The 27,966-nt window shown below is 45.5% G+C and overlaps 2 protein-coding genes across 5 annotated transcripts in view; one reads left to right on the forward strand and one right to left on the reverse strand.

The window, feature by feature from the left end:
* shroom2a (shroom family member 2a) overlaps nt 1-4,983 on the reverse strand; it is a 191,374-nt gene extending 186,391 nt beyond the window's left edge. The window contains exon 1 of the mRNA XM_048540705.2: nt 4,593-4,983. Coding sequence (XP_048396662.1) covers nt 4,593-4,769 — 177 coding nt within the window. The 5' untranslated portion in view covers nt 4,770-4,983. The remainder of the gene's footprint in view (nt 1-4,592) is intronic.
* Nucleotides 4,984-13,554: 8,571 nt separating this feature from the next.
* dhrs12 (dehydrogenase/reductase (SDR family) member 12) overlaps nt 13,555-27,966 on the forward strand; it is a 36,143-nt gene continuing 21,731 nt past the window's right edge. For all 4 annotated transcript variants that reach the window (XM_048541239.2, XM_048541236.2, XM_048541235.2 and 1 more), the window contains exons 1-4: nt 13,555-13,741; nt 19,090-19,223; nt 23,443-23,525; nt 26,669-26,764. In XM_048541239.2, the coding sequence (XP_048397196.2) occupies nt 13,686-13,741; nt 19,090-19,223; nt 23,443-23,525; nt 26,669-26,764 (369 nt within the window). In that variant the 5' untranslated portion in view covers nt 13,555-13,685. The remainder of the gene's footprint in view (nt 13,742-19,089; nt 19,224-23,442; nt 23,526-26,668; nt 26,765-27,966) is intronic.

Below are 27,966 nucleotides of genomic sequence, written 5' to 3' on the forward strand. Positions count from 1 at the left end.
AGTATGCACTGCACCTTTTCCAAACTGTGCTTCCTTCGTGTGATGTTTATAATGTTACATTGCATCTGAATCCCCCAATTTTTTTCCATTCCACTCACAAACTTTGGTAATCAGACTGAAGCCATGTCCAGAAGAATGAATTCAAGTTGATGGGTTGCTGATGGGTTTATCCTGTTCAGTCTGAAACTTTGCTTTGGAGTCTGGAAGATTGTTTTCCTCCCCAGATCTCACAAGCAAGGAAACAAGAGCAGATGACTCTTCCATTCCATTTTTGCCAGGAGCCCCGACATATTCTCGATTTTCATCTCAAATCCACGGCTCCATCAGGCATCACCCTTCACCCGCTGTGTGACTGCACAGGATCAACTACGATTGTGTTCGAACACATCACTCCAGAAAAGAAGCAACCCTAAACAATAGACTTCTTCAGGAAAAACAAGCAATCTAACTGATATACCAACCGAAGAAAACAAGGAAACATGTTCCAAATTTAAAATCAACATTTAACTTTCTCTAAATGCCACATACATTTCTTTGTCAAAAGAACTTCTTAAAAATTATGTGTTTAAGATTTTAAGATTTGTTTCCACTCATGGTAACAAAAATTTTTCAGAATAGTGGAATCAAGAGGGGCCATTCAGCACTATATGCTTGTTTCACCATTAGTTTAAAGCTATGCCTTTACCTTCCTTCAACTTTTGCCTCGAGCAAAAGGCCATCAAGCCATTTGTACCTATGATATACAGAAGACTGAGATATTCTGAAAATACTCAATATTAAAAGGGGTTGAGTGAATGCTCTTTTACAGATTTGAAAATGCTGAAGATTTGAGCCAAAAATGCACTCAGACTGTTTGTTTCAGTCCGGGCAGCCTAGCTGGCTGTAAAACACATTGCCAAATAGATCCTCTCGTAGCCAACACTCCAACCTCTGGCTAATTCCACACCCTAGCTAGCTCCATTTTGTTGTTCCTCATTCGCTTTAGAAGGAATTGCCCCTCCTAAGCCTACTGTACGTACCAAAGAGAGGTGTACAGCCAGAGGAGACACTGAGATTGGGCCACATCTGCTCTCCAGCAGATGTTCTAAAAAAAGATGCCACAACTATTTCAAAGATCAGCAGCCCATATTTATCACTCGACCAATATCACCTCGTCAGGCATCTCGCAGATGTTTCTGGGAAAACTGTTGTGCAAATTTAGCTGTCACATTTCTTGCATCGTAATAGTGGGTTCATTTCAAAGGCATTCCACCGTGAACAAATCTGAAGCATTACCAGGATGTGAAATGGTGCCACCTAAACACAAGCTCATCCGCGTGACTCTGGGCCACAGAAACCAATAACCAAACTTGCTAATATCCCACACAGTGGAAATTCGAAGCTCCTGAACATTGCAGCCAAAGTGGCATCAGGATGATCACAACTTCAGGCACTTGGCTCACAGGAAGCAATCATTACAAATCAGAAAAATACCATTTATATAGCGCTTTTCACATCCGCCACACACCTCAGAACACCATCAGCTAATTAAACACTCGGCTGAATTGTAGTCACTATTGTAACGTCACAAGGTTATGAAAAGTCTAGAGATTCAATGACAAGTGTTCAAATTTGAAATGCAGGCACTGACCACCGTTCTGAAAACTTTGAACACCACTTTACAATACAACAGTCCTAATGCCACAGATGACACCATTAAAACACTCCATAAACACCATCTTCGGAACACAATGCCTCTTCACAAACAATGCTCTCTCAACATAGAGCCCACATTTTTCAATTCCAAAATGCAGCAAGCTACAACAATTATTGCAGAGGTTTGAGACCAGGATATAGCACAGTTATTAATTTATTTTCATCAGCTGTAAATGTCACTTTACAACAGAAAAACACATGGAAAAGTCCTGCTGATGAATTGAACAGGACCATCTCAACTTGTTTGGGAATTCAGTTTCAGAAATATTAAAGAACTTGCCAATAGCATATAGATTACATTTTCACTACTGACTCATCTCGAACAAGTAAACATGATCATAGACTGAACTCTCAGTTTTTAGTAAATGCTAACAAAAATGTATCCTGTTGGAGTGGAGTCACTAACAACAGATGGTCTTTTCACAGAAAATTATTAAGAGCTGTTTCATTGTATACAATGTGTAGAGGTTGTGTCATGGCCAGTAGTGAACTGTAGGTCATGGATGTCAAGAACTACTAGAAAAGCATTTCCCAGAATAGCAAACACAATTCACACAACACATAAATATTATTTGTCACAATATTAGTGGATAAATATTAAATGCTCAATACGAGCTTCTTCCAATATTTTTAAACAATTAAATAAAATAGCACACAAATAAATGTCATGGCAAGGTGTTGAGAGCCTGTGGAAATATTGGCTGTTTTGTATAGGCTGTCACCAAATCATTTAACATGCCAGTCTGGTTCAGTTGGTTGCACATATGTCTCTGAACTAGGGGGTTGGGAATTGAAACCACACTTCACAACCTGTGACTACACCTAATCGTAACAGATTTTGGAAGCTAAGCAAACTCAGAGATAATGCTGAGTCCAGTATGACTCTTCTTCAGTTCTTTTAACTGTGTTCTGAGGAAGGGTCGCCGGACCCGAAACATTAACTCTGCTGCTCTCTCCACAGATGCTGCCAGACGTGATGAGCTTCTCCAACAATTTCTGTTTTCATTTTAGATCTGGTTGGTACTTAGACGGGAGACTGCCTGGGCATACCGGGTGCATAAAGGACGGGGCTCTTGCGGCCTAGTGGTAGCATCCCTACCTCTGGCTCAGATGGTCAAGTCCCACCTGCCCTGAATGCGCATCATAGCAGGTCCAAACAGGTTGATTAAAAATAATTCTTCTATAATTCTGACTAATTATTAAACACACCATGGAGGGGGACAGACAAGGAAATGTTACATTGTGTAAAGGGTCATCTCTTAGATGAGACTGTAAAATGAAGCACAGTTAGCTTTTGTTTCAGGTCGAGTCACAGAGTTGTACAGCAAAACAGACCTTTCCGTCCAACTCTTGCGATCAGGTATCCTAAATTAATCAACTCCCATTTGCCAGCATTTGGCCCATATCCCTCCAATCCTTCTTTCTTTATATACCCATCCAGATGCCTTTTAAATCTTGTAATTGTACCATTCTCTATTACTTCCTTTGGCAGCGCATTCCATACATGCACCACCCTCTGTGTGAAAAACTGCCCCTTAGGTCCCTTTTAAATCTTTCTCCTCTCACCTTCAGTTCTGGACTTCTCCCACCCCTGGGAAAAGACCTCGGCTGTTCACCCCATCCATACCCCTCAAGATTTTCTCAACCTCCATAAGGTCACCCCTCAGCCTCTGACGTTCCAGGGAAAATAGCCCCAGTCTACTCAGCATCTCCCTTTCAGCTTAAACCCTCCAACCCTGGCAAAGTTTCACAACATCCTTCCTATAGCAGGGAGACCTGAATTGTTTGCAGTATTCCAAAAATGCCCTAACTAATGCCCTGTACAGCCGCAACATAACCTCCCAACCCTAACACTCAATGCACTGGCCAATAAGGGCAAGCACATCATTACTTCTTTACCACTGCTGGGTTAAAATTCTGAAACTCTTTACCAAACACACACAACAGATGTGCAGAGGTTCACAGAGGTAACTGGGCAACATCATCTCGGGGACGAATGGACAATACAGGCTAGCCTTCCCTGTGGAACTCAGATCCTGAGCATAACTTCAGAGACCTATCCGCCAACATGGCCAGTAAAGATTGATGAAGGGTCTAGGCCCGAAACGTCAGCTTTTGTGCTCCTGAGATGCTGCTTGGCCTGCTGTGTTCATCCAGCCTCACATTTTATTATCAAAGATTGATGGCTGCTGTCTTCTCAGTGTGTGCCACAACTCATTTGCTGTTAAAAGCTGGTGAGACATCACAATGACTTGGTGGCCTCAAATATAAACCGAAAGAACTGTGGATCCTGCAAATCAGGGCCACAAACTAAAGTTGCTAGAAAAGCTCAGCAGGTCTGACAGCATCTGTGAAGAAAATAATAATGAGTTAACGTCTCGGGTCCAGAGACCCTTCCTCAGAACAGGAAGACTCTCATCCAGATGCAGTATCGAATAATCTGCATTCACATGACGGCTCTCACAAACTCAGAGGGGAACCAGTGTCCTACAGCCAACGAAGTGTAACGCTGGAGCAATAAGTTTGCGCACAGCAAGATTCCACGAACAACAACGTGATGGGGGTCCAGCTGGTCTTGTTTTATTAAAGCCATGGCCGGGGGGCGGGGGGAGAGAAGAGAGAAGGTGGTGGGAATAAACATTGACCGGGTAGCCTGGGGAACTCTCTTGCTCTGGCCACTAAGCATCAACATCTCAGCAGAAAGGGCACACTTGTGACAATGCAGCGCTCCCTCAAGCACTGGGTGAGCTGTGGGATTCGAACCTATGGATGAAGGGAACAAGAAATTAGCAACAGAACCACGGCTGGGTTTGTTGCAAATCCTGGCAAGAGTGGGGTTTGGATGTGCGCAGTTAAAAAGCACAGAGACAGAGAGAGGGCAGGCCAGCTTTCCTTACCTTGGTGATGAGGAGGGGCTCCTTGTGCTCCCGACCCCCTCGCAAGGTGAACCCCCAGGGCGCACCCCCGCTCAGGGTCACCTCGACACAGCGGGAGCCCTGCGCTGCCCTCCGCTCCCCCATTGCGTGCTCCTCGGCGGCGGTCGCTCCCTTTGTGCGGACACCTCCCCCGGCCATGGGGTTGGGGTGTGCAGAGAGAGGCCGGCTCCGGCTCCGCTCGCCAGCGGTTGAGTCCCGGCCCTCCCGGGTGGCCGGAGGTCACGGCTGTGCGGTGAGATTCGCAGCGAGCCTGGCGCCGCAACAGCTTTCCCCGTCCTCCCTCGCTATTCTGGCTCCAAGGCAATATTGCGCACCTTCCACCTGCAAAACACACACCACGGGATCCTCCCCGCACACACGGCGATTCACTCACCCTGCTGGGCACTGCCACACACAACAACAGCCGTCCCCCTGAGGAGCCGAGACCATTCAGCCCCCTCCGTGTCTGTGCTGGCCCTCCCCTCCAGTGACTCCTGCAGTGTTCCCTCCTCGCTTCCCTTTGGAAGGTTATCGCTGATCAGAGATGGTGAGAACTGCAGAATCTGAGATAACAAGGTGTGTAGAGCTGGATGAACACAGCAGGTGTTTCAGAAAAATGAATTTCTGAGAAAGGGTCTAGGCCCAAAACGTCAGCCTTCCTGCTCGTCTGATGCTGCTTGGCCTGCTGTGTTCATCCAGCTCTTCACACCTTGTTATCACTGAATCTGTACCAGTTCCATTTGAAAACAACGTAAAGAACATTTCCCTTGTTTACGGACATAGAGTTGTACAGCACAGAAACAGACCCATATCCAACCAGATATCCTAAACTCATCTAGTCCCACTCACCAGCATTTGGCCCATGCCCTTCTACACCCTTCCTGTTCATATACCCATCCAAATGCCTTTTAAATGTTGGAATTGTACCAGACTCGCATCACTTCTTATAACAGTTCATTCCATACACAAACCACCCTTTTGTGTAGAAAAAAACTGCCTCTTGATCCCTTTTGAATCCTTTTCCCTCTCACTTTTGAGGTGATATCACTGACCCAGTGGCTGACCCACCCAAGCTATATGTAATGTAACAAAAGGTTTGAACAGCACTATGGCTGACAGCACAACTTGAAATAAATAAATCAGAGATAATGGGAACTGCAGATGCTGGAGAATCCAAGATAACAAAGTGTGGAGCTGGATGAACACAGCAGGCCAAGCAGCATCTCAGGAGCACAAAAGCTGACGTTTTGGGCCTAGACCCTTCATCAGAAAAGGGGAATGGGGAGAGGGAACTGGAATAAATAGGGAAAGAGGGGGAGGAGGTACAAAGATGAATAGAGGAGAAGATAGGTGGAGAGGAGACACACAAGTTAAAGGGTGTCAGTGGAGGGGGGCTGGTCGGGTCTGCAGGACAGGAAGAAGCGGTGGGCCTTTAGGCCATCTGCATGGGGAATCTGCAGGCCCGACTAGTCCCCCTCCACTGACACCCTCATCCGCCTTGCCGAACTCGTTCTCACCCTCAACAACTTCTCTTTCGATTCCTCCCACTTCCTATAGACTAAGGGGGTGGCCATGGACACCCGCATGGGCCCTAGCTATGCCTACCTCTTTGTAGGTTACGTGGAACAATCCTGCCTCCATACCTACACTGGCCCTAAACCCCACCTCTTCCTCCGTTACATTGATGACTGTATCAGCTCCACCTCATGCTCCCACGAGGAGCTCAAACAGTTCATCCACTTCACCAACACCTTCCACCCCAAGCTCAAGTTCACCTGGGCCATCTCCAACACATCCCTTACCTTCCTGGACCTTTCTGTCTCCATCTCAGGTAACCACCTAGAAACCAACATCCATTTCAAGCTCAGCGGCTCCCACAGCTACCTAGAATACACCTCCTCCCACCCACCTTCCTGCAAAAATTCCATCACCTGTCCCCAATTTCTTCGCCTCTGCTGCCAGGATGAGGCATTTCACTCCCGTACACCTCAGATGTCCTCGTTCTTCAAGGACTGCAACTTCCCTCCCTCAGTGGTCGAGAATGCCCTCCACCGTATCTCCCGCATTTCCCACAACTCATCCTTCATACCCCGCCCCCGCAATAACCGCCAAAACAGGATCCCCCTAGTCCTCACATACCACCACACCAACGTCTGGATACAACACATCATCCTCCGACACTTCCACCATCTACAATTCAACTCCACCACTAAAGACATTTTTCCATCCCCACCCTTGTCTGCTTTCCAGAGAGACCACTCTTTCCATGACTCCCTTGTCTGCTCCACACTCCCCACCAACCCCACCACACCCGACACCTTCTCCTGCAACCACAGGAAGTGCTACACTTGCCCCCACACCTCCTCTCTCACTCACATCCCGGGCCCGAAGAAGACTTTCCGCATCAAGCAGATGTTCACCTGCACATCTGCTAATGTGGTATACTGCATCTACCGTTCCTGTTGTGGCTTCCTCTACTTTGGGGAAACCAAACGGAGGTGTGGGGACCGCTTTGCAGAACACCTACGCTCGGTTCACACTAAGCAACTGCACCTCCCAGTCGCAAACCATTTCAACTCTCCCTCCCATTCCTGAGACGACATGTCCATCCTGGACCTCCTGTAGTGCCACAATGATGCCACCCGCAGGTTGCAGGAACAGCAACTCATATTCGGCTTGGGAACCCTGCAGCCCAATGGTATCAATGTGGATTTCACCAACTTCAAAATATCCCCTCCCCCTACTACATCCCAAAACCAGCCCAGCTCGACCCCGCCTCCCTAACCTGTTCTTCCTCTCACCTATCCCCTCCTCCCAGCTCAAAACGCACCCCCATTTCCTACCTACTAACCTCATCCCGCCCCCTTGAGCTGTCCGTCCTCCCCAGACTGACCTATCCCCTCCCTACCTCCCCACCTACACTCACCTCTACAGGCTCCATCCCTGCTCCTTTAACTTGTCTGTCTCCTCTCCACCTATCATCTCCTCTATCCATCTTTGATCCGCCTCCCCCTCTCTCCCTATTTATTTCAGAATCCTCTTCCCATCCCCCTTTTCTGATGAAGGGTCTAGGCCTGAAACATCAGTTTTTGTGCTCCTAAGATGCTGCTTGGCCTGCTGTGTTCATCCAGCTCTACACCTTGTTATCTTGAAATAAATTAAGCCTGGAAGTGAAGCCCATGCCAATAGTGACTGTGAAACCATTAGTGATTATTGTAAATGGTGGTGAACAATTAAACCACACACTGGAGGTGGAAGGTCCACAAAAAAATTTTGTCCTGATGACTACAAGGTAAAAAGCTTGAACTGCACACCTCTTCTTTTTTCAGCAATGTTAATGAATTGTTGTTGAAATAAAAATTGAAAACAACCACAAAATTATTCAGTCCACAAAAAAATTTTGTCCTGATGACTACAAGGTAAAAAGCTTGAACTGCACACCTCTTCTTTTTTCAGCAATGTTAATGAATTGTTGTTGAAATAAAAATTGAAAACAACCACAAAATTATTCAGTTAATGGCAGGACCGTGAACAGCATTGATGTACAGACGCATCTTGCTGTTCAAGTCCACAGCTCCCTGAAACTGGCCGTGCAAGTAGATAGGGTGGTAAAGAAGGCATATGGCATGCTTGCTTTTATTGGTCAGGGAATTGAGTACAAGAGTTAGGATGTCATGTTGCAGGTTTGTAAGACTTTCGTTAGGCCATAGTTGGAGTATTGCATTCATTTCTGTTTGCCACATTACAGGAATTGTGTAGAACTCTGGAGAAAGTGCAGAAGAGATGCTGCCTGGAGTAGTGGGTGTGAGCGATAAGGAGAGGATAGTCTCCAGAGCAGCAGTGACTAAGGGGAGACTTGATAGAAGTCTGTTAAATTGACATGTATAAATGGGGTTGATGGTCAGAATCTTTTTTCCAGAGTTGAAATGTCTAATACTAGGGGCCATGCATTTAAGGTTAGAGGGGGTAATTCAAAGGAGGTGTGAGGAGCAAGTTTTTTTACACAGAGTGGTAGGATGCTGGAATGCACTGCTAGGGGTAGTGTTGGAAGCAGATACCAGAGGGGTGTTTAAGGGATTTTTAGATAAGCACATGAATATACAAGAAATGGAGGGCTATGGACCAAGGGCAGGCAAGAGAGATTAGTTTAATGTGGCATCATGTTTGGCAGAGCATTGTGGGACAAATGGCCTGTTCCTGTGCTGTATTCTATGTTCTATGTTCTATAAGCCATGGCCTCAATGATACAGGAGCCCAGCACATCAGCGAAAAAGACTGGGTGGAATCTTTTCTAGAACCAAAAGGAGGTGATCCATCTTGTCCTCCTCCAGACCTCTCCAGCATCACAGATGGCAGCCTTCACTCCAGGTGAGATCAAGAAACAGTTCAAGACATTGGATATGCAAAGGGGATGGGCAGTAATATTGAGGATCTGGGCTCCAGAAGTTGCCATGTCCCTGGCCAAGCTCCAGTACAGCCACAAAACTGGCATCCATCCAATATGATAAAAAATTGCCCAGGTATGTCCTATACACAGGCAACAGGTCAAATCCAATCAGACTAATGGCCATCCCATCAGTCTACTTATACACATCAGAAAACCAATATCTACAGCGTGGAAGCAGGCCCTTTGGACCAAAAATTCCACATCGGCCCTCAGAGTATCCCACCCAGACCCATCCCCCTACTCTACATATCCCCGAACACAATGGACAATTTAGCAAGGCCAATCCATCTCATCTGCACGTCTTGTGGGAGGAAACCAGAGCATACAGAAGAAACCCACACAGACATAGGAACAATGTGCAAACTTCACACAGACAGTCACCTGAGGATGGAATCAAAACCAAGTCCCTGGCACTGTGAGGCAGCAGTGCTAACCACTGAGCCACCGTGCCACTCTTGTGTGATGTGTGTGGCCAACAACAGTGCTAGAAGGTGGCACTTGCTCAGTAATAACCTGCTCAATGTATTCTACGGTACAAACTTGGACAAAAGAAGTGAATTTAAGATGGGAAGTGAGGGTGACTGCCCTTGACATCAAGGCACCATTTGACCAAGTCACCATCAAGGAGCTTTAACAAAGCTGCAGTCAATAGAAAAACTCTCTTTTGGTTAGAGGTTTATCATCTCCATCCCAGGACATCTCTGCGGAGACCCTTTCATGTAGACATTTTCCTAATCAATCAATGTGTAGATGTTATTACACAGCTCTGGAGCATGACTTGAAGTTCTGACTACAATCTGAGTCTCCTGGCCCAGCATAAGGGTTGCTATCAATGGTCCACAAGAGCCCTGAGATCCTTATGGTAATGTCCTTGGCCTGACCATCTTCAACTGCTTCATCAATGACATTCCCTCCTTCATAAGGTCAGAAATGGGGATGATCACTGATGATTGCACAATGTTCAGCACCATGTTCATGACTCCCCCGATACTGAAACAATCCACGTCCCAATGTGGTGGTGTCTGGGCAACATCCAAGCTTGGGCTGATAAATGGCAGTAATGTTTGTGCCACACAAATGCCTGGTAACGACCATCTCCAACAAGAGAGAGACTAACCATCACCCTCTAATGTTAAATGGTGTTACCATTGCTGAATCTGACATTATGAACATCATGGACCAGAAACTGAACTGGACCAGCCATGTAAATATTATGGTACAGCAGGCCAGAGGGTAGGAATACTGCAATGAGTAGCTCACCTCCTGACTCCCCAAACCCAGTTCACCACCTACAGGGCACAAGTCAGGGGTGTGATGGGATACTCCCCACTTGCCTGGATGGGTGCAGTTCCATCAACTCCCAAGGAGCTCCACACAATCCAGGACCAAGCAACCCACTTGATTGACTATCCATCCATCACCTCCGACATTCACTCACTTCACCACTGACACACACTAGCAGCAGTACGGACTATCTAGAAGACACACTGCAGTCACTCACCCAGGTCCTTTCAGCAGCACCCTTCAAAACTGCAACCTCCACTTGCTAGAAGCTTCCAAGCGACAGTAAAAATTGTTATTTGCATAAGAATGTAGAAAAAAAAATCTAAGGTGCTACAGAGAAGTGCAAGATGCAAAACAGAAGTATAAACTTGACCAAGAGGGAAGATAATTCACAATGTATGTACAACACAGAAACAGGTCAGTTTGAGTAACTGGGCATACTTCACTCAAACCTTCCATCAACCCTCCCAACTAACTCTATTTGTTGCCTCTCATTTTCCTAAACTCCAATGAGTCCAAGCCCAAACTTGTCCTCATAAGACAATCCCTCCATACCTACCTCCAATGCCTGTATATCTTTCCTTAGATAAAGGGGACCAAAACTGTTCACAACCAGCCAACCTGATGTTTTCGAGATAGTAGGAACTGCAGAAGCTGGAGAATCTGAGATAACAAGGTACAGAGCTGGATGAACACAGCAGGCCAAGCAGCATCTCAGGAGCACAAAAGCTGAAGTTTCGGGCCTAGACCCTTCATCAGAGAGGGGGATGGGGTGAGGGTTCTGAAATAAATAGGGAGAGAGGGAGAGGCAGATAGAAGATGGATAAAAGTTTCTCCTCTATTCATCTTCGATCCACCTCCCCCTCTCTCCCTATTTATTTCAGTACCCTCTCCCCATCCCCCTTTTCTGATGAAGGGTCTAGGCCTGAAACGTCCGCTTTTGTGCTCCTAAAATGTGTTCATTCAGCCCCACACTTTGTTATCTCGGATTCTCCAGCATCTGCAGTTCCCATTATCTCTGCCATTGTTCTTCAGATGTGTTTTCTGCTAAACACCTTTCCCAATCCAATCCAACCCTCAACCCTTCTTGAAGTTGGCACAGTTGTTTCCAGCTCTCCAGGTCTCACTCTGAAACTGAATGTTAAATTCTACTACTGTGAGACAATTTATGAAATCTGCCTTAGCGCACACCCCCAGATCGAAACCAGTCTGATCCCTGGTTGGATCCACAACATACTGACCTAGCAAACTGGTCTGAATGAAGTCAGAGAGATGGTAGGAACTGCTGATGCTGAAGAATCTGAGATAGCACAGTGTGAAGCTGGATGAACACAGCAGGATGAACTTTCCTGCTCCTCTGATGCTGCTTGGCCTGCTGTGTTCATCCAGCTCCACACCTTGTTATCAAAGCTTAAAGTCACCCATGATTAGTGTAGTATCTTTCTTCATATATCCCTCATTATCTCATGATTTATCCCCCGCCCCACAGTACAGGAACTGTTAGGGGGCCTGTAGACTTCTTCCACCAGTGTCTTCTTTTCCTTGTTATTTCTTATCTCCACCCATGTGGATTCCTTATCATCTGATCCAAGATAAGTTCTTGCTATCGTGTTTGTTCCATCTCATATTAACAAAGCTACCCACCACATTTCCCATCTGTTCTTTCAAAAAGTCACCTACCTCTGAATATTTATAGAATCTCTACAGTGTGGAAGGAGACCATTTGGCCCATCAAGTCCACACCAACTCTCCAAAGAGCATCCCACCCAGACCCACACCCCTGCCCTATAACTTTGCATTTCCTGTGGCTAATCCACCTAGAATGTACAAACTCCACACAGGCAGTCTCCCCAGGGTGGGCTCAAACCCAAATCACTGGTGCTGTAAGGTAGCAGTGCTAGCCACTGAGCCACCAATCTGTCCCTAAGTTCTTGACTTTAATCTCCTAATAACCATGTCTCAGTAATAGTTAATAAGATTACGCTGTTGACTCTTATTTGTGCTCTTAATTCATTTGACCACTAACCTATTCATCCAGAAACTCAGCTGCTGTTCAGGGGACCTGGGTTCAAATCCCACCATAACTGGTGATGGAATTTGAACTCAGTAAGTAATCTGGAAGTAAGGGGTCTAATGACGACCATGAAATAATTGTCAAAAGAAAACCCATTTGGTTCACTCAGAGGCAGTAGGAACTGCTGATGCTGGAGTCAAAGATAACACAGTGTGGAGTAGGGTTCCCAATCCGAAACATCAGCTTTCCCGCTCCTCTGCTGATGCCTGGCCTGCTGTGTTCCTCCAGCTCCACGCTGTGTAATCCCATCTGGATCACCGATGTCCTTTAGGGCAGGAAATTTGCCATCCTTACCTGGTCTGGCCTACATGTGACTCTAGACCCACAGCAATATGATTGACTCTTAAATGCCCTCTGTGCAATCAGGGATGGGCAATAAATGCTGGTCTAACCTATGACGCCCTCATCCTCTGAGTTAATTTAAAAAAAAAGTTTAAGAAATGAGTTTTGCCATTTAATCACTCGTTCCTAGTTTGATCTTAATGAATTGCTGCTTTTCTATGTTTGTGCACTCTATCCCTTCACATCCTGGGTGGCATCATCAAAATAGTTGTCCTGTGATACCACCAAATACTAATGCTCTGTGAGCCGGTGTGGCTCCCCCGTCCTCCCCATCATTAGTCAATTGGATTGGCCAGGACGCCTCTCCCAGCGCATTTTAACGAAGCTGGTCTGAATGGAACAGCCTTGTTCTGTCCCAGAGCCCCATGTTTCCTCAAACCCAGCTCTGGGATCAAGCTTGCTGTTGCAATTTTGCATTCTGTAGCTCTGTCATTTTGATTCCTGGGAAGTAAAACGTCCAAGGCGCATTATAAATGCATATTATTTGCTATACAGGGGCGATTCCTGGAAATTTAATCATAACATTTACCACCTACACCCCCCCACACACACACAGTCCTCGATCGTAGCTAATACATGAGAATGGAAACAAAAATAAATGTATTTTTTGCGCTAGCTGTGGTTTAATCCTTATTTCTTGCAAGGTTTGAAGCCAATTCCGGAATTCCAGTTTACGAAGGTCCCACTTTCAGCGTGACCAGTCCGAATTTGAGCAGTGTGTGTCGGCGGGGGGCGCTTGCTGAATGCAGAGGCAGCTTGCAAGTTGTTGTTGCCTTTTCATTTTGCTTCCGGGCAGTGGAGGAGTGTATGTGCGAGCAAGAGTTTGTGTCGGATGGCGGAGCTCACCTAACGCTGCTGGGACATGAAGGCAGCAGTTCACTAAAACGGTGTCGGGGGGGACTAGAAGAGGAAGCGAAGAGCCGCTGACATGTCCTTCTACAGAAACGGCGTGTGGTTTCTCAAGGGCTTGCGCGAGTATACAAAGTGAGTGCTGATCGCCAATCCCCGCCCTCGGCCATTCAGCCCATCTCTTCTGCGCGTACTGGCAGCCGGGGACATTTGCTTTCGTTGCTGCTTCTACCTGTCTTTTGGGTGTTCCTTGCAAAGGGGGTATTTGACAGCTTTGCGGGTTCAGTAGGATATTGCAAGACAAAAACGATAGATTAGAACGAGTGACCTTTCCAGCCCACGGTATTACACACACTCTCCAGGACGCAGTTACATAACGTAGGGCTGGGTCGCTCAGTACTTTACGCAAATGGAAAAGAAATACCGAGGCCCGTTAATCTAGGGCTATTCTGGGGGATTGTGTGCCGTTCTAGTTCTAAAATAAGCCTTTTTTAAAAAAAAACAAAATCATTGCAGAGAGGATAGTGTATATAAAAGTTCAGTTCAGTGATACCTCTGGCTAATGCAGTGTATCGTTACACTGGAGAACACACTTTCTGGATATCAGTTTAAATCAATTGTACAAGGCACAGGGTCTTGTAACGTGAACTGGGGAACTATTTAGAGACTGCTGGGAGTTGTAGTTTTTTCCCCCTCACTCTGCCTGTTTCCTTTTCAAGCTCCTCCGGTGAGTTATACAGCATGGAAACAGACCCCTCGCTCTAACTGTTCCATGCTCGCCACATATTTTACTCTAATCCCATTGGCCAGCATTTGGCCCATATCCCTGTAAACCCTTCCAATTCATATTCCCATCCAGATGCCTTTACATGTTGTAATTGTACCAGTCTCCACCACTTTAGGCATTCCACTCCCGCACGTCCCAGATGTCCAAGTTCTTCAAGGACCGCAACTTTCCCCCCACAGTGGTCGAGAACGCCCTTGACCGCGTCTCCCACATTTCCCGCAACACATCCCTCACACCCCGCCCCCGCCACAACCGCCAAAGAGGATCCCCCTCGTTCTCTCACACCACCCCACCAACCTCCGGATACAACGCATCATCCTCCGACACTTCCGCCATCTACAATCTGACCCCACCACCCAAGACATTTTTCCATCCCCACCCTTGTCTGCTTTCCGGAGAGACCACTCTCTCCGTGACTCCCTTGTTCGCTCCACACTGCCCTCCAACCCCACCACACCCAGCACCTTCCCCTGCAACCTCAGGAAGTGCTACACTTGCCCCCACACCTCCCCCCTCACCCCCATCCCAGGCCCGAAGATGACTTTCCATATTAAGCAGAGGTTCACCTGCACATCTGCCAATGTGGTATACTGTATCCATTGTACCTGGTGTGGCATCCTCTACATTGGGGAAATCAAGCGGAGGCTTGGGGACCGCTTTGCAGAACACCTCTGCTTGGTTCGCAACAAACAACTGCACCTCCCAGTCGCGAACCATTTCCAATCCCCCTCCCATTCTTTAGATGACATGTCCATCATGGGCCTCCTGCAGTGCCACAATGATGCCACCCGAAGGTTGCAGGAACAGCAACTCATATTCCGCTTGAGAACCCTGCAGCCCAATGGTATCAATGTGGACCTCACCAGCTTCAAAATCTCCCCTTCCCCCACCGCATCCCAAAACCAGCCCAGTTCGTCCCCTCCCCCCACTGCACCACACAACCAGCCCAGCTCTTCCCCTCCACCCACTGCATCCCAAAACCAGTCCAACCTGTCTCTGCCTCCCTAACCGGTTCTTCCTCTCACCCATCCCTTCCTCCCACCCCAAGCCACACCTCCATCTCCTACCTACTAACCTCATCCCACCTCCTTGGCCTGTCCGTCTTCCCTGGACTGACCTATTCCCTCCCTACCTCCCCACCTATACTCTCCTGTCCACCTATCTTCTTTTGTCTCCATCTTCGGTCCGCCTCCCCCTCTCTCCCTATTTATTCCAGAACCCTCACCCCATCCCCCTCTCTGATGAAGGGTCTAGGCCCGAAACATCAGCTTTGGTGCTCCTGAGATGCTGCTTGGCCTGCTGTGTTCGTCCAGCTTCACACTTTATTATCTTGGATTCTCCAGCACCTGCAGTTCCCATTATCACTCCAACACTTTGGCAGCTCATTCCGTACGGTCACCCGTTCCCCCCTTAGATCCCTGTTGTATTTTTCCCCTCTCACCTTGAACTTATGCCCTCGAGTTTTGGACTCCCCCCACCCCAGGGAAAAGACCTTGTCTATTCACCTCAATCAGGCTCATTACTAAAAACGAATCCTATCCATCTTAATCACAGCAATCGTTTCAGCAGCTCTTTTAGTGCAAATTAATTAAATAAAGAAACTTCTCCGAGAGCATCAAAGTCTGAAGATTTGAGGTGACAGAAGCATGACATAGCTCTGCAGAAAGAGAAAATAGCAGTAAGGCAACAGCAGTTGAAGTGGGAAGTGAATATGCTGGTTGCACAAGTATACTTCTTTGAGTCTTGCAGTTAGCTCATTTGGCTGAATGGCTGGTTTGCAATGCAGAGTGATGCCAACACGTACAATTCCCGCACTGGCTGCAGTGACTGTGATATTCTCACCTCTGTACCTTGAGACGTGGAGACCCTTAGTTTTAAAACCACCACCAGTCATCGCTCTCTAATGAGAGTTTGAAATGATGGTGACTTTACATTGGCCTGATAAGAAGTGCACAAGCCAAGTCTGATCAGTGTAATTTGTAAGTTTTACGTCTTTTTTTTTGCTTCTGGAGCTGCTGCATTTCCAGATGCTTTAAAAAAGTATCAATTTCTACATGTGAGTTTGCACTTTTTTACTGAAATACAGTTTTGTCACAACTTTTCTTTTGTCATATTTGCATATTGGGATAGATGAATAAAAACGATGACCCCCACCCCAAAAAAATGTTGGACGTAAAAGAATAAGCAAGGAAGTACATTCTTATAGCACCTTTCACAAAATTAAATGTCCCAGAGTGTGTTACAGCCAGTGAAGTACTTTTGAAATGTTGTCACTGTTGTAATGTCAGGAAATACATCAACCAGCTTAGTCACAGCCAGAATAGCAATGTGATGATAAACAGCCCATAGTTTTTGGTTGAGGGATAAGCGTTGGCCAGGACATCAGTCAGAATACAAGATAATAAAGTGTGAATCTGGATGAACACGGCAGGCCAAGCAGCATCTCAGGAGCACAAAAGCTGACGTTTCGGGCCTAGACCCTTCATCAGAGAGGGGGATGGGGAGAGGGTTCTGAAATATTTAGGGAGAGAGGGGGAGGCGGACCGAAGACAGTCAGAATACCCCCTGTTCTTTAATATTATTCCAAGGGATCCTTCATGTGAGAGGGCTGGTGACAACCCATTTTAAAGAGAGCAATTCCTCTGTCCGCACTAACAAGGTGTCCTATAGTGTGATGTGGTATGATTTGTATCTGATTTTTATGGGGTTAGGGATTTCAAAACCAGGACAGATTCTTTCATATGAGGATGGGAAGAGTCATCAACTAAATCTCACAAAGGCCTTTTTCCTCTTTAAGTAACCAGTTGACGCATTTAATGAATTAAGGCCTGAAAACAGTTTGAATATTTATGTCATGACAGTAGGTCAGAACCCCAAAGTACTCTTGGATGGTGTTGAAATTTTAATCACGGCATAATGCAGCCAAATGATGACTGTGGATGTAAAGGCAATGATGGCCTGGCACATTCCTATGTGGGACCCTGGAATGTCATACCTGCAGAGTGCGAGAAAAATCAAACAGGCTATAAAGGAAGTCATAATGAGAGCCTGACAATGGTGCCCTCTCTCTCAGCAGGAGGTCATTGCTTGTCATCATGTTTCATGTTTTACCATTCCAGTGATTATACAGTAGGGGCTAAATAGCCAACTGCAATGCACGGTATTTTTTTTTTGGCCTGGCAAGCGAATGTGTGCACAGTGCGCAGTGAAGCTGTACCTAATGGGAAATAGTTTGTATAGCATAGTGATGACCGCATCTGTATGAAGATTTGAACCCAGAACGAAAACTGGATGCAGCTAACGCTTCCATTATATTTGTCTGAGCCTTGATGCACTTAATGAGTAAACAGTAGTGGTGTGAGGAAATTAGTAATGTTATTTTGCTATACCTCTGGGTTGGAAGTCGTGACTTCTGTTGTTTCTTCAGTTAATTTCTTTCTCTAAATTCAGAAGGAGAGCGCGTGACCTGGAGAGGCCTCCAGTCATGCACTGCTCTTTTCAGCATTTATGATGGCATGGTAGTGAGACCAAGACCCCGAATCATGAGGTGCCAATGTTTTCCAACGCTAACCGTGTTCTTAGTCTTCTTGGTCCCGTTTCCTTTCACCAGATGATTGTTAAAGAAAGCACGTACAAAATTTAGTCAAAGGGCTTGAACTAACCCATCCCGGATCTCAGCAGGTAACGAAGTGACGGTCAGCTAAATTGTCCTCTGATGCATTAAATCATTCTGGGAATAAGCAACTTAACAATTTAGTTTATTTCTAGCCCACAGTACACATCTACAAGTTATGTATCGGTAAAAAGAAAACAAAAACTGTCATCATTTGTGATGAAACCAAATCCTAAATCCTATCATGTAAGAAGAATGTGACTTAGGTGCTCTTCTGCTGATGGATTTGAATCCTAAAGGAATGTTGATGCTTATCAACCAGTGTTGTAGAGGATTAGTGTCTGTTTGAGGAATGTGGATTCCACTATCATTCTCAAGGATGAGATTAAAGGTCATGCCAGCAAATGTTGGGGCTGGGCACAGTTGATCCATAACCTTTCAATTTTTTTTAAACGTTGTCCCAGTCCCAACAGTGACAGCAAAAGTGCCACCCAATTGTTGGTCCTAACTGCAGCTCTATAGATGCGTGGACACAGGCTGGTAAATCTGTCATGGATGTATCATTTCACTACAAGTGCATGGAGGTAAAGTTATTCAAGTCAGCTGGAAAAATAATGAATGTTGCTAACTTTTCTTGGGTCAAGATGTTGTGCATGTCCGTTGGCATAACTTAAAGCTGCCCATGCCCACTTGATGGCCCATAGCTCCATGAATATGTGAGACCAACATTCTCTTGATCAAATTCTGCCCTGCTACCCTCGTGCTGAAGTTGATTACATGTGAGGTGATTAGATTGTTGGTCTTGCTCTGTAGTGAATTTGGTGTTATTTAAATGAAGTGCGAAAACATTTCCCTTTCCCAACGACATTGCCTTACACTGGCGTGACCTTTCTTCAAATGTGAAATCAAATGCTGATGTTGGTAAGGTGACAATTGTGTGCCAGCCGCAAGACAAGTGTGTATTTTTTCTTAAACACGGAGCCTGTCTTAGGGATGCTGTATATTGGCTGTGTGTGGGAGGGATGAAGCACTGAGCTCCCTTAGTCCTGTTCATCGCACTTTTGTTTCGTCTGTACCCTGCAGAAGTGGATATGAAGCTGCTGCCCAACAATTTTCCCTGAAGGACCTCGATGTTGATGTGTCCGGAAGGTGCTTCCTGATCACTGGAGCAAACAGCGGGATTGGCAAGGCCACAGCACTGGAAATTGCAAAACGGGGTGAGTATTCCCGTAATCCAGCCTGATTCTGGCTGACCAGTGCTGAGATAGCTGGTGTACACCCTTTACTTGTGCTAGTGAGGATGGCTAGCCTCAGAGCAAGCACTGATAGATATTTATTGACAGCGCCTGAGCACCTATCCTGACCACATGTCTTCAACTACGAACGAGAGAAAAAAAACTGTAGCATCTTTTTCAGATTTCGGGGTGTCCCAAAGTGCTTCACTGCCGATGAAGCAGTCCTGATGTGTAGTTACTATCTTGAGCTGGGGCCAGTCTCCCTCCCTTTCTAGTTCCTGTCCAGCATTTTAACTACCCGCTTCGCTGCTGAACTCCAGTCGCTCATCTTCCATCTCGTGGAGGCTACGACCCAAAACGCGAGGGTGACACTTCGGAAATCGGTAAGATTGAGTGGAATTTATAGCGCAGGAACCGAGCTCTGAGGTGATGGCTGCAGTAATGGACAACAGGCAAAGCAACTGCTTGCCACATGCTCACAGGGTATTTCCCAATGAAGGGCATTGCAGCTGAGTTTGAAGTTTGTTATTTTTGGGTCCGTAAGGCTTTAAATAAGAATTCTGACAAGGTAGCAGTTTTCTTTGGTGTTTCTTGCAGTGACTACACTTCAGAAAGTCACGAAAGGCACTATGTATCTGTGTTAACAAAGTGTGAAGCTGGATGAACACAGCAGGCCAAGCAGCATCTCAGGAGCACAAAAGCTGACGCTTCGGGCCTAGACCCTTCATGGCCCGAAACGTCAGCTTTTGTGCTCCTGAGATGCTGCTTGGCCTGCTGTGTTCATCCAGCTCCACACTTTGTTATCTTGGATTCTCCAGCATCTGCAGTCCCCATTATCTCTGATCACAATGTATCTGTGTTGCCTGGTTTGCAGACTGTTGGAGGAATGGTGCCATCAGCTTGTGTTACTGGAGCACAAAGATAACTGGATCTTTTTGGAGTCAGGCGTTGATTAGTGATGAGGTGCGGGTTGGAGCTTTCTGCATAACAGGCTTTCAGAAGTCATTCTTTCTCCCTTGAGCACTTGTTGAATGAAGGTTGCTTATGGAGGAGAGCCAAGTCAATAATCTTTTCCTCTCTGCACTTCATGTATGTTTTAGAAACATCATTCTCCTCTAATATCTGTCCCCTGTAGTCCACTCTCCACCCCGAACTGTGCTTTCCTGGCTCTCTTCCCCTCCTTTGCAATATAAAGGTAAAATCATCTTAAGAGTTAGTTCCTCCACTGTATACATTGTACCTTACTATATCCTTTCTCTATATGCTATTGCTAAGTGATACCACTCAGAAGGACGGGGGTACGTTTTCTCCCATACACCACCAACTCTAACGTCTCACCCTTTGTCCCAGAGTCTGCTGGCACACTGTCTACCTCCATGCCCATCAGTTACCCATCTACCCTGTTGTGTTGAGGCAAAGGAGCGGTATTCTGGCTCACTGCTCCAGACTGAACTTCCTCTCCCACACCGATCCCTGTTAGAATAGTCCATTCTTGTACCACCATCACCTCGGACTACCTTCGCTCCTGCCTCGAATTGACTACGAGCAAAATTGTAGTGTGAGAGATTCTCATTTCAAGGCTTGACTTCTCTCATATCGCCGCAGGCAGCCTTCCTGCCTGCCTCAAATGAGAACTTATTTGAAATCTCGTATCCTTGCTCACAAAAGGTATCTGGTATTCCAGCTGCCTTCACCTTGGAGCTTTGTTTCAGTGGTAGGAATTCCATGGCATACTACTCAATCTTACTGATTTTTAGGAGGGCCATCCTTGAGATGGATCCATGAGATGGAAGATAAGCAAACAAAATTCAGCAGTGAAGCAGGCAGATAAAATTCTGGACTTGTGAAAGCATGAATACATCGTTAGGCCTTCTATCATCTTCAGTTTTGCCCCACCTTTCGTAGTCGGCTCGAGTCGACATTGGCAGAGCTTATTCCCTCCAAACAATTATTAGTCACTACATGTTTTAAAAACCCATCCATGAGATTAGGGTGTCACTGGCCAGCCCAGCATTTATTGCCCATCCCTAATTGCCCAAAGGGCAGTTCACAGTCAACCACATTTCTGTGGGCCTGGAGTCACATGTCGGCCAGACCGGGTAAGGACGGCAGTTTCTTTCCCTAAAGGACTTTAATGAACCAGATGGGCTTTTTCTCCCCCTCATCGTCAACAATGGATTCATGGTCATCATTTGACTCTTATTTGCAGAAATTTAAATTCCACCATCTGTCGTGGTGGGATTTGAACTCTGGTCCCCGGAACATTACTTGGATTCTTGGATTAACGGTCTGGTGATAATACCTCTAGGCCATCATCTCCCCATGCTCCGTCTAACCCTGCTGCGCTCCAGAACTCACTCCCTAAAATCCTTGTCTTTAGCCAGTAGGCATTTGGCCTCTCTGTTACCTGTACATTTCACCTCCTGTTATATGGCATTTCCTTTTCTGTTGTTGAATATGAACTACTCAGACATTTTCTCAAAATTGAAGTGCAAGATAGACTTGCAGGTTACTTGCTGATTTATTTTAACCAACAGTGCTGATAGCATTCATTACATATATAGAACGTAGAACATAGAACATTACTGCACAGTACAGGCCCTTCGGCCTTCGATGTTGTGCCGACCTGTCGTACCGATCTCGTGCCCGTCTAACCTACACTATTCCATGTACGTCCATATGCTTGTCCAATGACGACTTAAATGTACTTAAAGTTGGCGAATCTACTACTGTTGCAGGCAAAGCGTTCCATTCCCTTACTACTCTCTGAGTAAAGAAACTACCTCAGACATCTGTCCTATATCTTTCACCCCTCAATTTAAAGCTATGCCCCCTCGTGCTCGCCGTCACCATCCTAGGAAAAAGGCTCTCCCTATCCACCCTATCTAACCCTCTGATTATTTTATATGTTTCAATTAAGTCACCTCTCAACCTTCTTCTCTCCAATGAAAACAGCCTCAAGTCCCTCAGCCTTTCCTCGTAAGACCTTCCCTCCATACCAGGCAACATCCCAGTAAATCTCCTCTGCACCCTTTCCGAAGCTTCCACATCCTTCTTATAATGCGGTGACCAGAACTGTACACAATACTCCAAGTGCGGCCGCACCAGAGTTTTGTACAGCTTCAGCATAACATCTTGGTTCCGGAACTCGATCCCTCTATTAATAAAAGCTAAAACACTGTGTGCCTTCTTAAACAGCCCTGCCAACCTGGGTGGCAACTTTCAAGGATCTGTGTACATGGACGCCGAGATCTCTCTGCTCTTCTACACTACCAAGAATCTTACCATTAGCCCAGTACTTTGCCTTCCGGTTAACTCCTACCAAAGCGCATCACCTCACACTTGTCTGCATTAATCTCCATTTGCCACCTCTCGGCCCAGTTCTGCAGTTTATCTATGTCTCTCTGCAACCTACAGCATCCTTCGTCACTATCCACAACTTCACCGACCTTAGTGTCATCTGCAAATTTACTAACCCATCCTTCTACACCCTCATCCAGGTTGTTTATCAAAATGACAAACAGCAGTGGATCCAACACCGACCCTTGCGGTACACCACTAGTAACTGGTCTCCAGGATGAACATTTCCTATCAACCACCACCCTTTGTCTTCTTTCAGCAAGCCAATTTCCGATCCAATCTTTCATTGTAAAATGTACACCACTGTTTGTACTATACTGTGTTTGTAAGTGAAAGGCATCTACAGTAGGTGTAGCTTAACAGTGAATGTCACAACCAGAAGTCCTATTACACTGAACCTTAGACAGTGAAAAGGCTAAATCTGCATTGTATTAAGTTAATTTGAAACTGCATACAACTGTGTATTACATTTTCATGTGGGAGGTCTATCACTGAGTGTAATAATGCTATTTTTATAACTTTAGATTTTTTCAGATTTCAGCGCCTTTAAAGATCAAGTGAGTAGGATGCTGTTAAAAGTTTGTAAAGTTCTGACCTTAAATTGGAAACAAAGTTTTACAGGTTTAAGGCAAGTTCTTGTGAACTGTAAGATTGCAGGAATGAGTGGCCCGCTGTGAGTATAGCCACATGCTAGAGATGTCGAACAGATACTGTGTTAAGATGGGATTAATTGTCATTTGTGAGGCATATTTTTCAATTGTCATGGATGGAAGAGATACTAGAATGCCAGGACTTTTTTTTGCTGAATATTCCACTTAATAAAAGCCTTGGGTTTCTACAGGTGGTGTTATCCATCTTGTTTGTCGAAACAAAGAGCGAGCTGAAGAGGCCAAAGCTGAGATTGTGAAGGAGGCCAATAATGAGGTACAGGTATCATTGCTGAACAGTTTTGGGAGGAATGCGGCCTCTTTTGTGTTGCTGGCTGCTTTCGTTTTGTTAACTTTTGGCTGTGGGCGTGGTTAGGATTTGCTGCCTGGTCTAAGTCGTCCTGAGACAGTGCTGGGGTTGACCGTCATCTTCTGGATCACTGTAAACGCTTTGGCCATTTCCCTTTTGTGGCATTAAGCAATAGAAATCACGGCTATGTTACCAACGACAGGTTACCTAGCTACTTCTCAGGCCATTACCCCTGAGCTTAGCATGCAATGGACCATAATATGGTTTTGCGGGACAACAGCAAAGTGCTGAAGAGACTCAGCAGAGATCATCTTCAAGGAGTCATATCTGACTTGAAACATTAACTCTTTCTCTGTCCACAGATGCTGTCAAACCTGCTGAGTTTCTCTAGCACTTTCTGCATTCTTTTCCTGTCTCACACCTGCAGCATTTTGCTTTTATTTTCGAACGAAAGTGTGGGCCTTCTTAAGAGATGAGAAAAGAACTGGTACCTGATGACAGTAAAAGCACTTCACAGCCAATTATAAAGTAGACCATGGGCCAGGAAGTTGGGGTCTATGCAGGGACCACATACAGTAATGAGAAAAACAAGGAGATAATCTGCTTTTATGTTGGCGATCAGTGGTGGTCAGATTTCAGCCTTCTGTCCATTCAAGCCCAATCATAGAAAATGGAACTCCTTCATTTCTACTTGACAGGACTTTTATCCCCTCCCCCTCCAAAAAAAACTGACCATTCATTTCATTGCTGTTCAATGGAATTGTATGTAAATAGATTCCTGTTTTTTCTTACTTAACAGCAACTAAAGTACAGTACAGAAGGAATTGACTTGGGGCACCTTAAGGTGCTGTAAAAATACAAGCCCATTCATTCCTCTGTTGGAGAGCTGATGACCTAGTGGTATTATTATACCTGTTAATCCGCAGACCCAGGTAATGTTCTGGGCACCCAGGTTCAAATCCCAGCACAGCAGATAGTAGCATTTGAATCCAATCAAAATCTGGAATTAAAGGTCTAGTGATGATTGTGACTTCATTGTTAATTGTTAGGAAAAAAACCCAATCTGTTTCACTAATGTCCTCTAGGGAAAGAGATTGCTGTCCTTACCTGATCTGGACTGCACGTGACTCCAGGCCGTCAACAATATGTAGACTCTTAACTGCACCCTGAGCAATAAATGCTGCCCTCATCCTCTGAATTAAAAAAAATTGTTTTATGCTTCTGTCCAAAGTATCCCACCGGTCAATTGTATCTTACATCCAATAAATTACTTCAATGTAGTTCCTGTTGCTAATTTGCATCCAGCAGTCTCCTAAAATCTACAATGAACTATGGTGACTAGAGGGTTTGGTTTAGTGATGTTGATTTTACAGATATATATTAGCCAGGACATGGGGGACAGCTTCTATGCCCTTCTAAGATCGCTGAGCTGTTGTCTTTCAGATGAGATGCTCTGATAGGTCCATGCTCCCTTGCTACTGCACGGCAGTGTTTGTGTGGATTGAGTGTTGAAGCCTGTGGAATGGGACTGAAGCCATTCAGAGGCGGGAGTGCAATTGCTAAGGCACAGATCAGGAGGCATGACAAAATGTGCTCAGAAAGTTGAGTTGTAAGTGGTGAGAGAAAGCATTAAAGGATGGAGGTCTGGGAATTAAACTGGGGCGGCTGAAGACTCCATAACTTAGATGAAAAGTGAGACAAGTCAAATTATCATCCCATTCTAGTGACGTTCCTTTCCCATGCAGTTTGGAACTTGCCAAAAGTGGAAATGAAATGTAGTCTAATGTGGTTGGTATGGACGAGTTGGGCTGAAGGGTCTGTTTCCATACTGTATGACCCTGTGATGGGACCAAATCTTGTTTGGTTCTGAAGAAGGGTCACCAGACGTGAAACGTTAACTCTGATTTTTTTTTCTGTCAGGGATGCTGCCAGACCTGCTAAGCTTTTCCAGCAATTTCTGTTTTTGTCCCTTTGCTTGGTTTTGCCTTGTTGCAGTACCATGGACTCACACCTGGTGGCTCTCTTGAGCAAGTACCAGCCCAGCAGCTTCACCTGTACTGCAGCACTCAAAGTTAAAAGCAGACCAGCTCTCAATATTTGTAAACCTGTCAGCCTTGCAATGGTACAGTGCAATATTTGCATGCAAATGTTGAGCATATTTATCTGACAATTATCTGACATTTTACTGTAAATGTTGACTCATTTAATTTAAATCAATTCATAGCTTTTTGAAATTGTGTTCATGATGAGAACAGCTTATGTTAAATTATTCAGTGGCGCAATTTAAAAAATAAATATCGTGAAATATTATGGCCGTGGAACTTTCTTCAGGGAAATGGATACATTTAATCTTGTATTCCCTTCGGTGGATTCCTCACTGTTCAACAAGAGCAGCATGCATTTATCTAGCACCTGACAAAACTGTGGCAATTGAAGTTGTGTTCGTAAGTGCAGTGGCATCCGTTTTAGACCTGAATGTTTCCTGAGAAGCTGGGAACCGCAGAACAGCAGTTAGGGGTTCGTGCATGACATACCCCAAGATCCCGCTTCACAGCGAGGGCTATCACACAAAATGTGACGCAGAGCCACATGAGGAGGCAGTAGGTCAGCTGGCTAAAAGCTGAAAGCTTTGTGGAAATTTGTAACAGGGATGAGAGACTAAAGTAAGTAACTCCAGAGCTTAGAGCCTGGCAATTGAATGCACATCCATCGATAGTGGAATGGGAAAAGTCAGAAATGTGTAAGGAGCCAGAAACATGGAGGGTTGTAGGCCTGGAGGAGATTTGAGGGATAGGAAGGTGCGAGGCCATGGACTGATTTGAAAACATGGATGAAAATGTTTAATTTGATGCTAGAATCAGTGCAAGTTAGCGAGCGCTCGAGAAGAATGATATGTCATTTGAAATGTTATACCCAGTATTGGGTTTTCTTTATTAAATAACAGAGCTTGTTATCAAAGCTTGTTCCTCAGATGAAGGGTTAGGGTCCTGGTGGGTATGGTGTAACTGTAATGAGCGTGACGCCCTGTAACCACAAGACAGTTGGATTTGGAGCCAGTTAGTTTCAATTACAACATTGTCTTTGACTTTATCTTTCCTTTTTTGTCAAAGGAGGTTTTTGTCCACATTCTTGATATGTCAAGACCCAAAATGATCTGGGAGTTTGCAGATGCATTCCAGCAATCAAATGACAAACTGAACGTTTTGGTGAGTTTTGTTTTAAAGCTTTCTCTGTTGTAGTGTGCATTTTTTTTGCCGTTAAAGTAAAAGAAAATCACATTTTCTTTGAGTTGCAAGTGTTTGATTTCACCTTGGAGAAAGCAGACAGCCTGTGGCGATGGAAACATTCAGAGAATACCTGGAGAAATGAGAAGGGACTTTGTTCAAGAGCAATTTCAGCTCTGAACACTGGTCTAGGTTGACATCTTCCTGGTACTGCTTATGCAGAAAACATTCAACAGTGCAGAAATTCAACAACTTGGTAAGACAGTATTAATTGCTGCAATTAAGGAAAGGCTTATTTTAAAGTTTGTGATTCACTGAATAAAATTCTGATTTAATTGGCATGGCGACTCACCCTGGTCGAGTCGGGATAGCGATAGGGGCATTTAGAAACTGAATGGATAAAATGATGGCAGTGCTAGAGTTTCCACATAAAGAAAAAGCAAAGATTTCCACTTTACACCAAAGCTCTGACTGCTTTCTAAGTGTGAGTGGCTGGGAGCTCAGGGGGGTTACTGCGATTTCGGAGTTCATGCACAAAAGTCATTAAAGTCTGAAAGAAAAAATAATGTCAAAGGCTGATGAGATGTTAGGGTGCGCTTCAAGGGGTTGGAATGTAAAATGGCCAAATATATATTAGAGCTGAATGGATCTGTACGTAGAAACCATCGTGAAAATTCTGTGGATTCACAAGGAACATTCTCAGCCAAAAAGAGGTACATTGGGGATGTAGATAGCAAGAACTGCAGATGCTGGAGTCAAAGATAACACACTGTGGAGCTGGAGGAACACAGCAGGCCAGACAGCATCAGAGGAGCAGGAAAGTTGACATTTCGGGTCGGGACCCTTTTTCAGAAATGGGGAGGGGGAAGGGAGCTGGGGAATAAATAGAGGAGGGATGGGTCTGGGGCAGGTAGGTGGGATGGTGACAGGTGAGTGCAGGTGGGAAGTGGTGGGGATTGGTCATTTGAGGTGGAAAGGGTGGATTGGTGGGCGAGAAGATGGACAGGTTGTGTCAGGTAAAGGAGGTGGGGATGCCTTTGCTGCTGCTGATGTCACTAACTCCATCCGTACAGCCAGCTCTAACTTAGCTCCCAGCTCTACACCCAGTCCCAACCCCAAGCCCTGCTGTATTCACCTTCTTCCCAGAACCCCCCGCTCACTGAGTATTCGCCTTCATTCTCCTC

Source organism: Stegostoma tigrinum, chromosome 12 (assembly GCF_030684315.1).
Source record: "Stegostoma tigrinum isolate sSteTig4 chromosome 12, sSteTig4.hap1, whole genome shotgun sequence".
In the NCBI taxonomy this organism is placed as follows: Eukaryota; Metazoa; Chordata; class Chondrichthyes; order Orectolobiformes; family Stegostomatidae; genus Stegostoma; species Stegostoma tigrinum.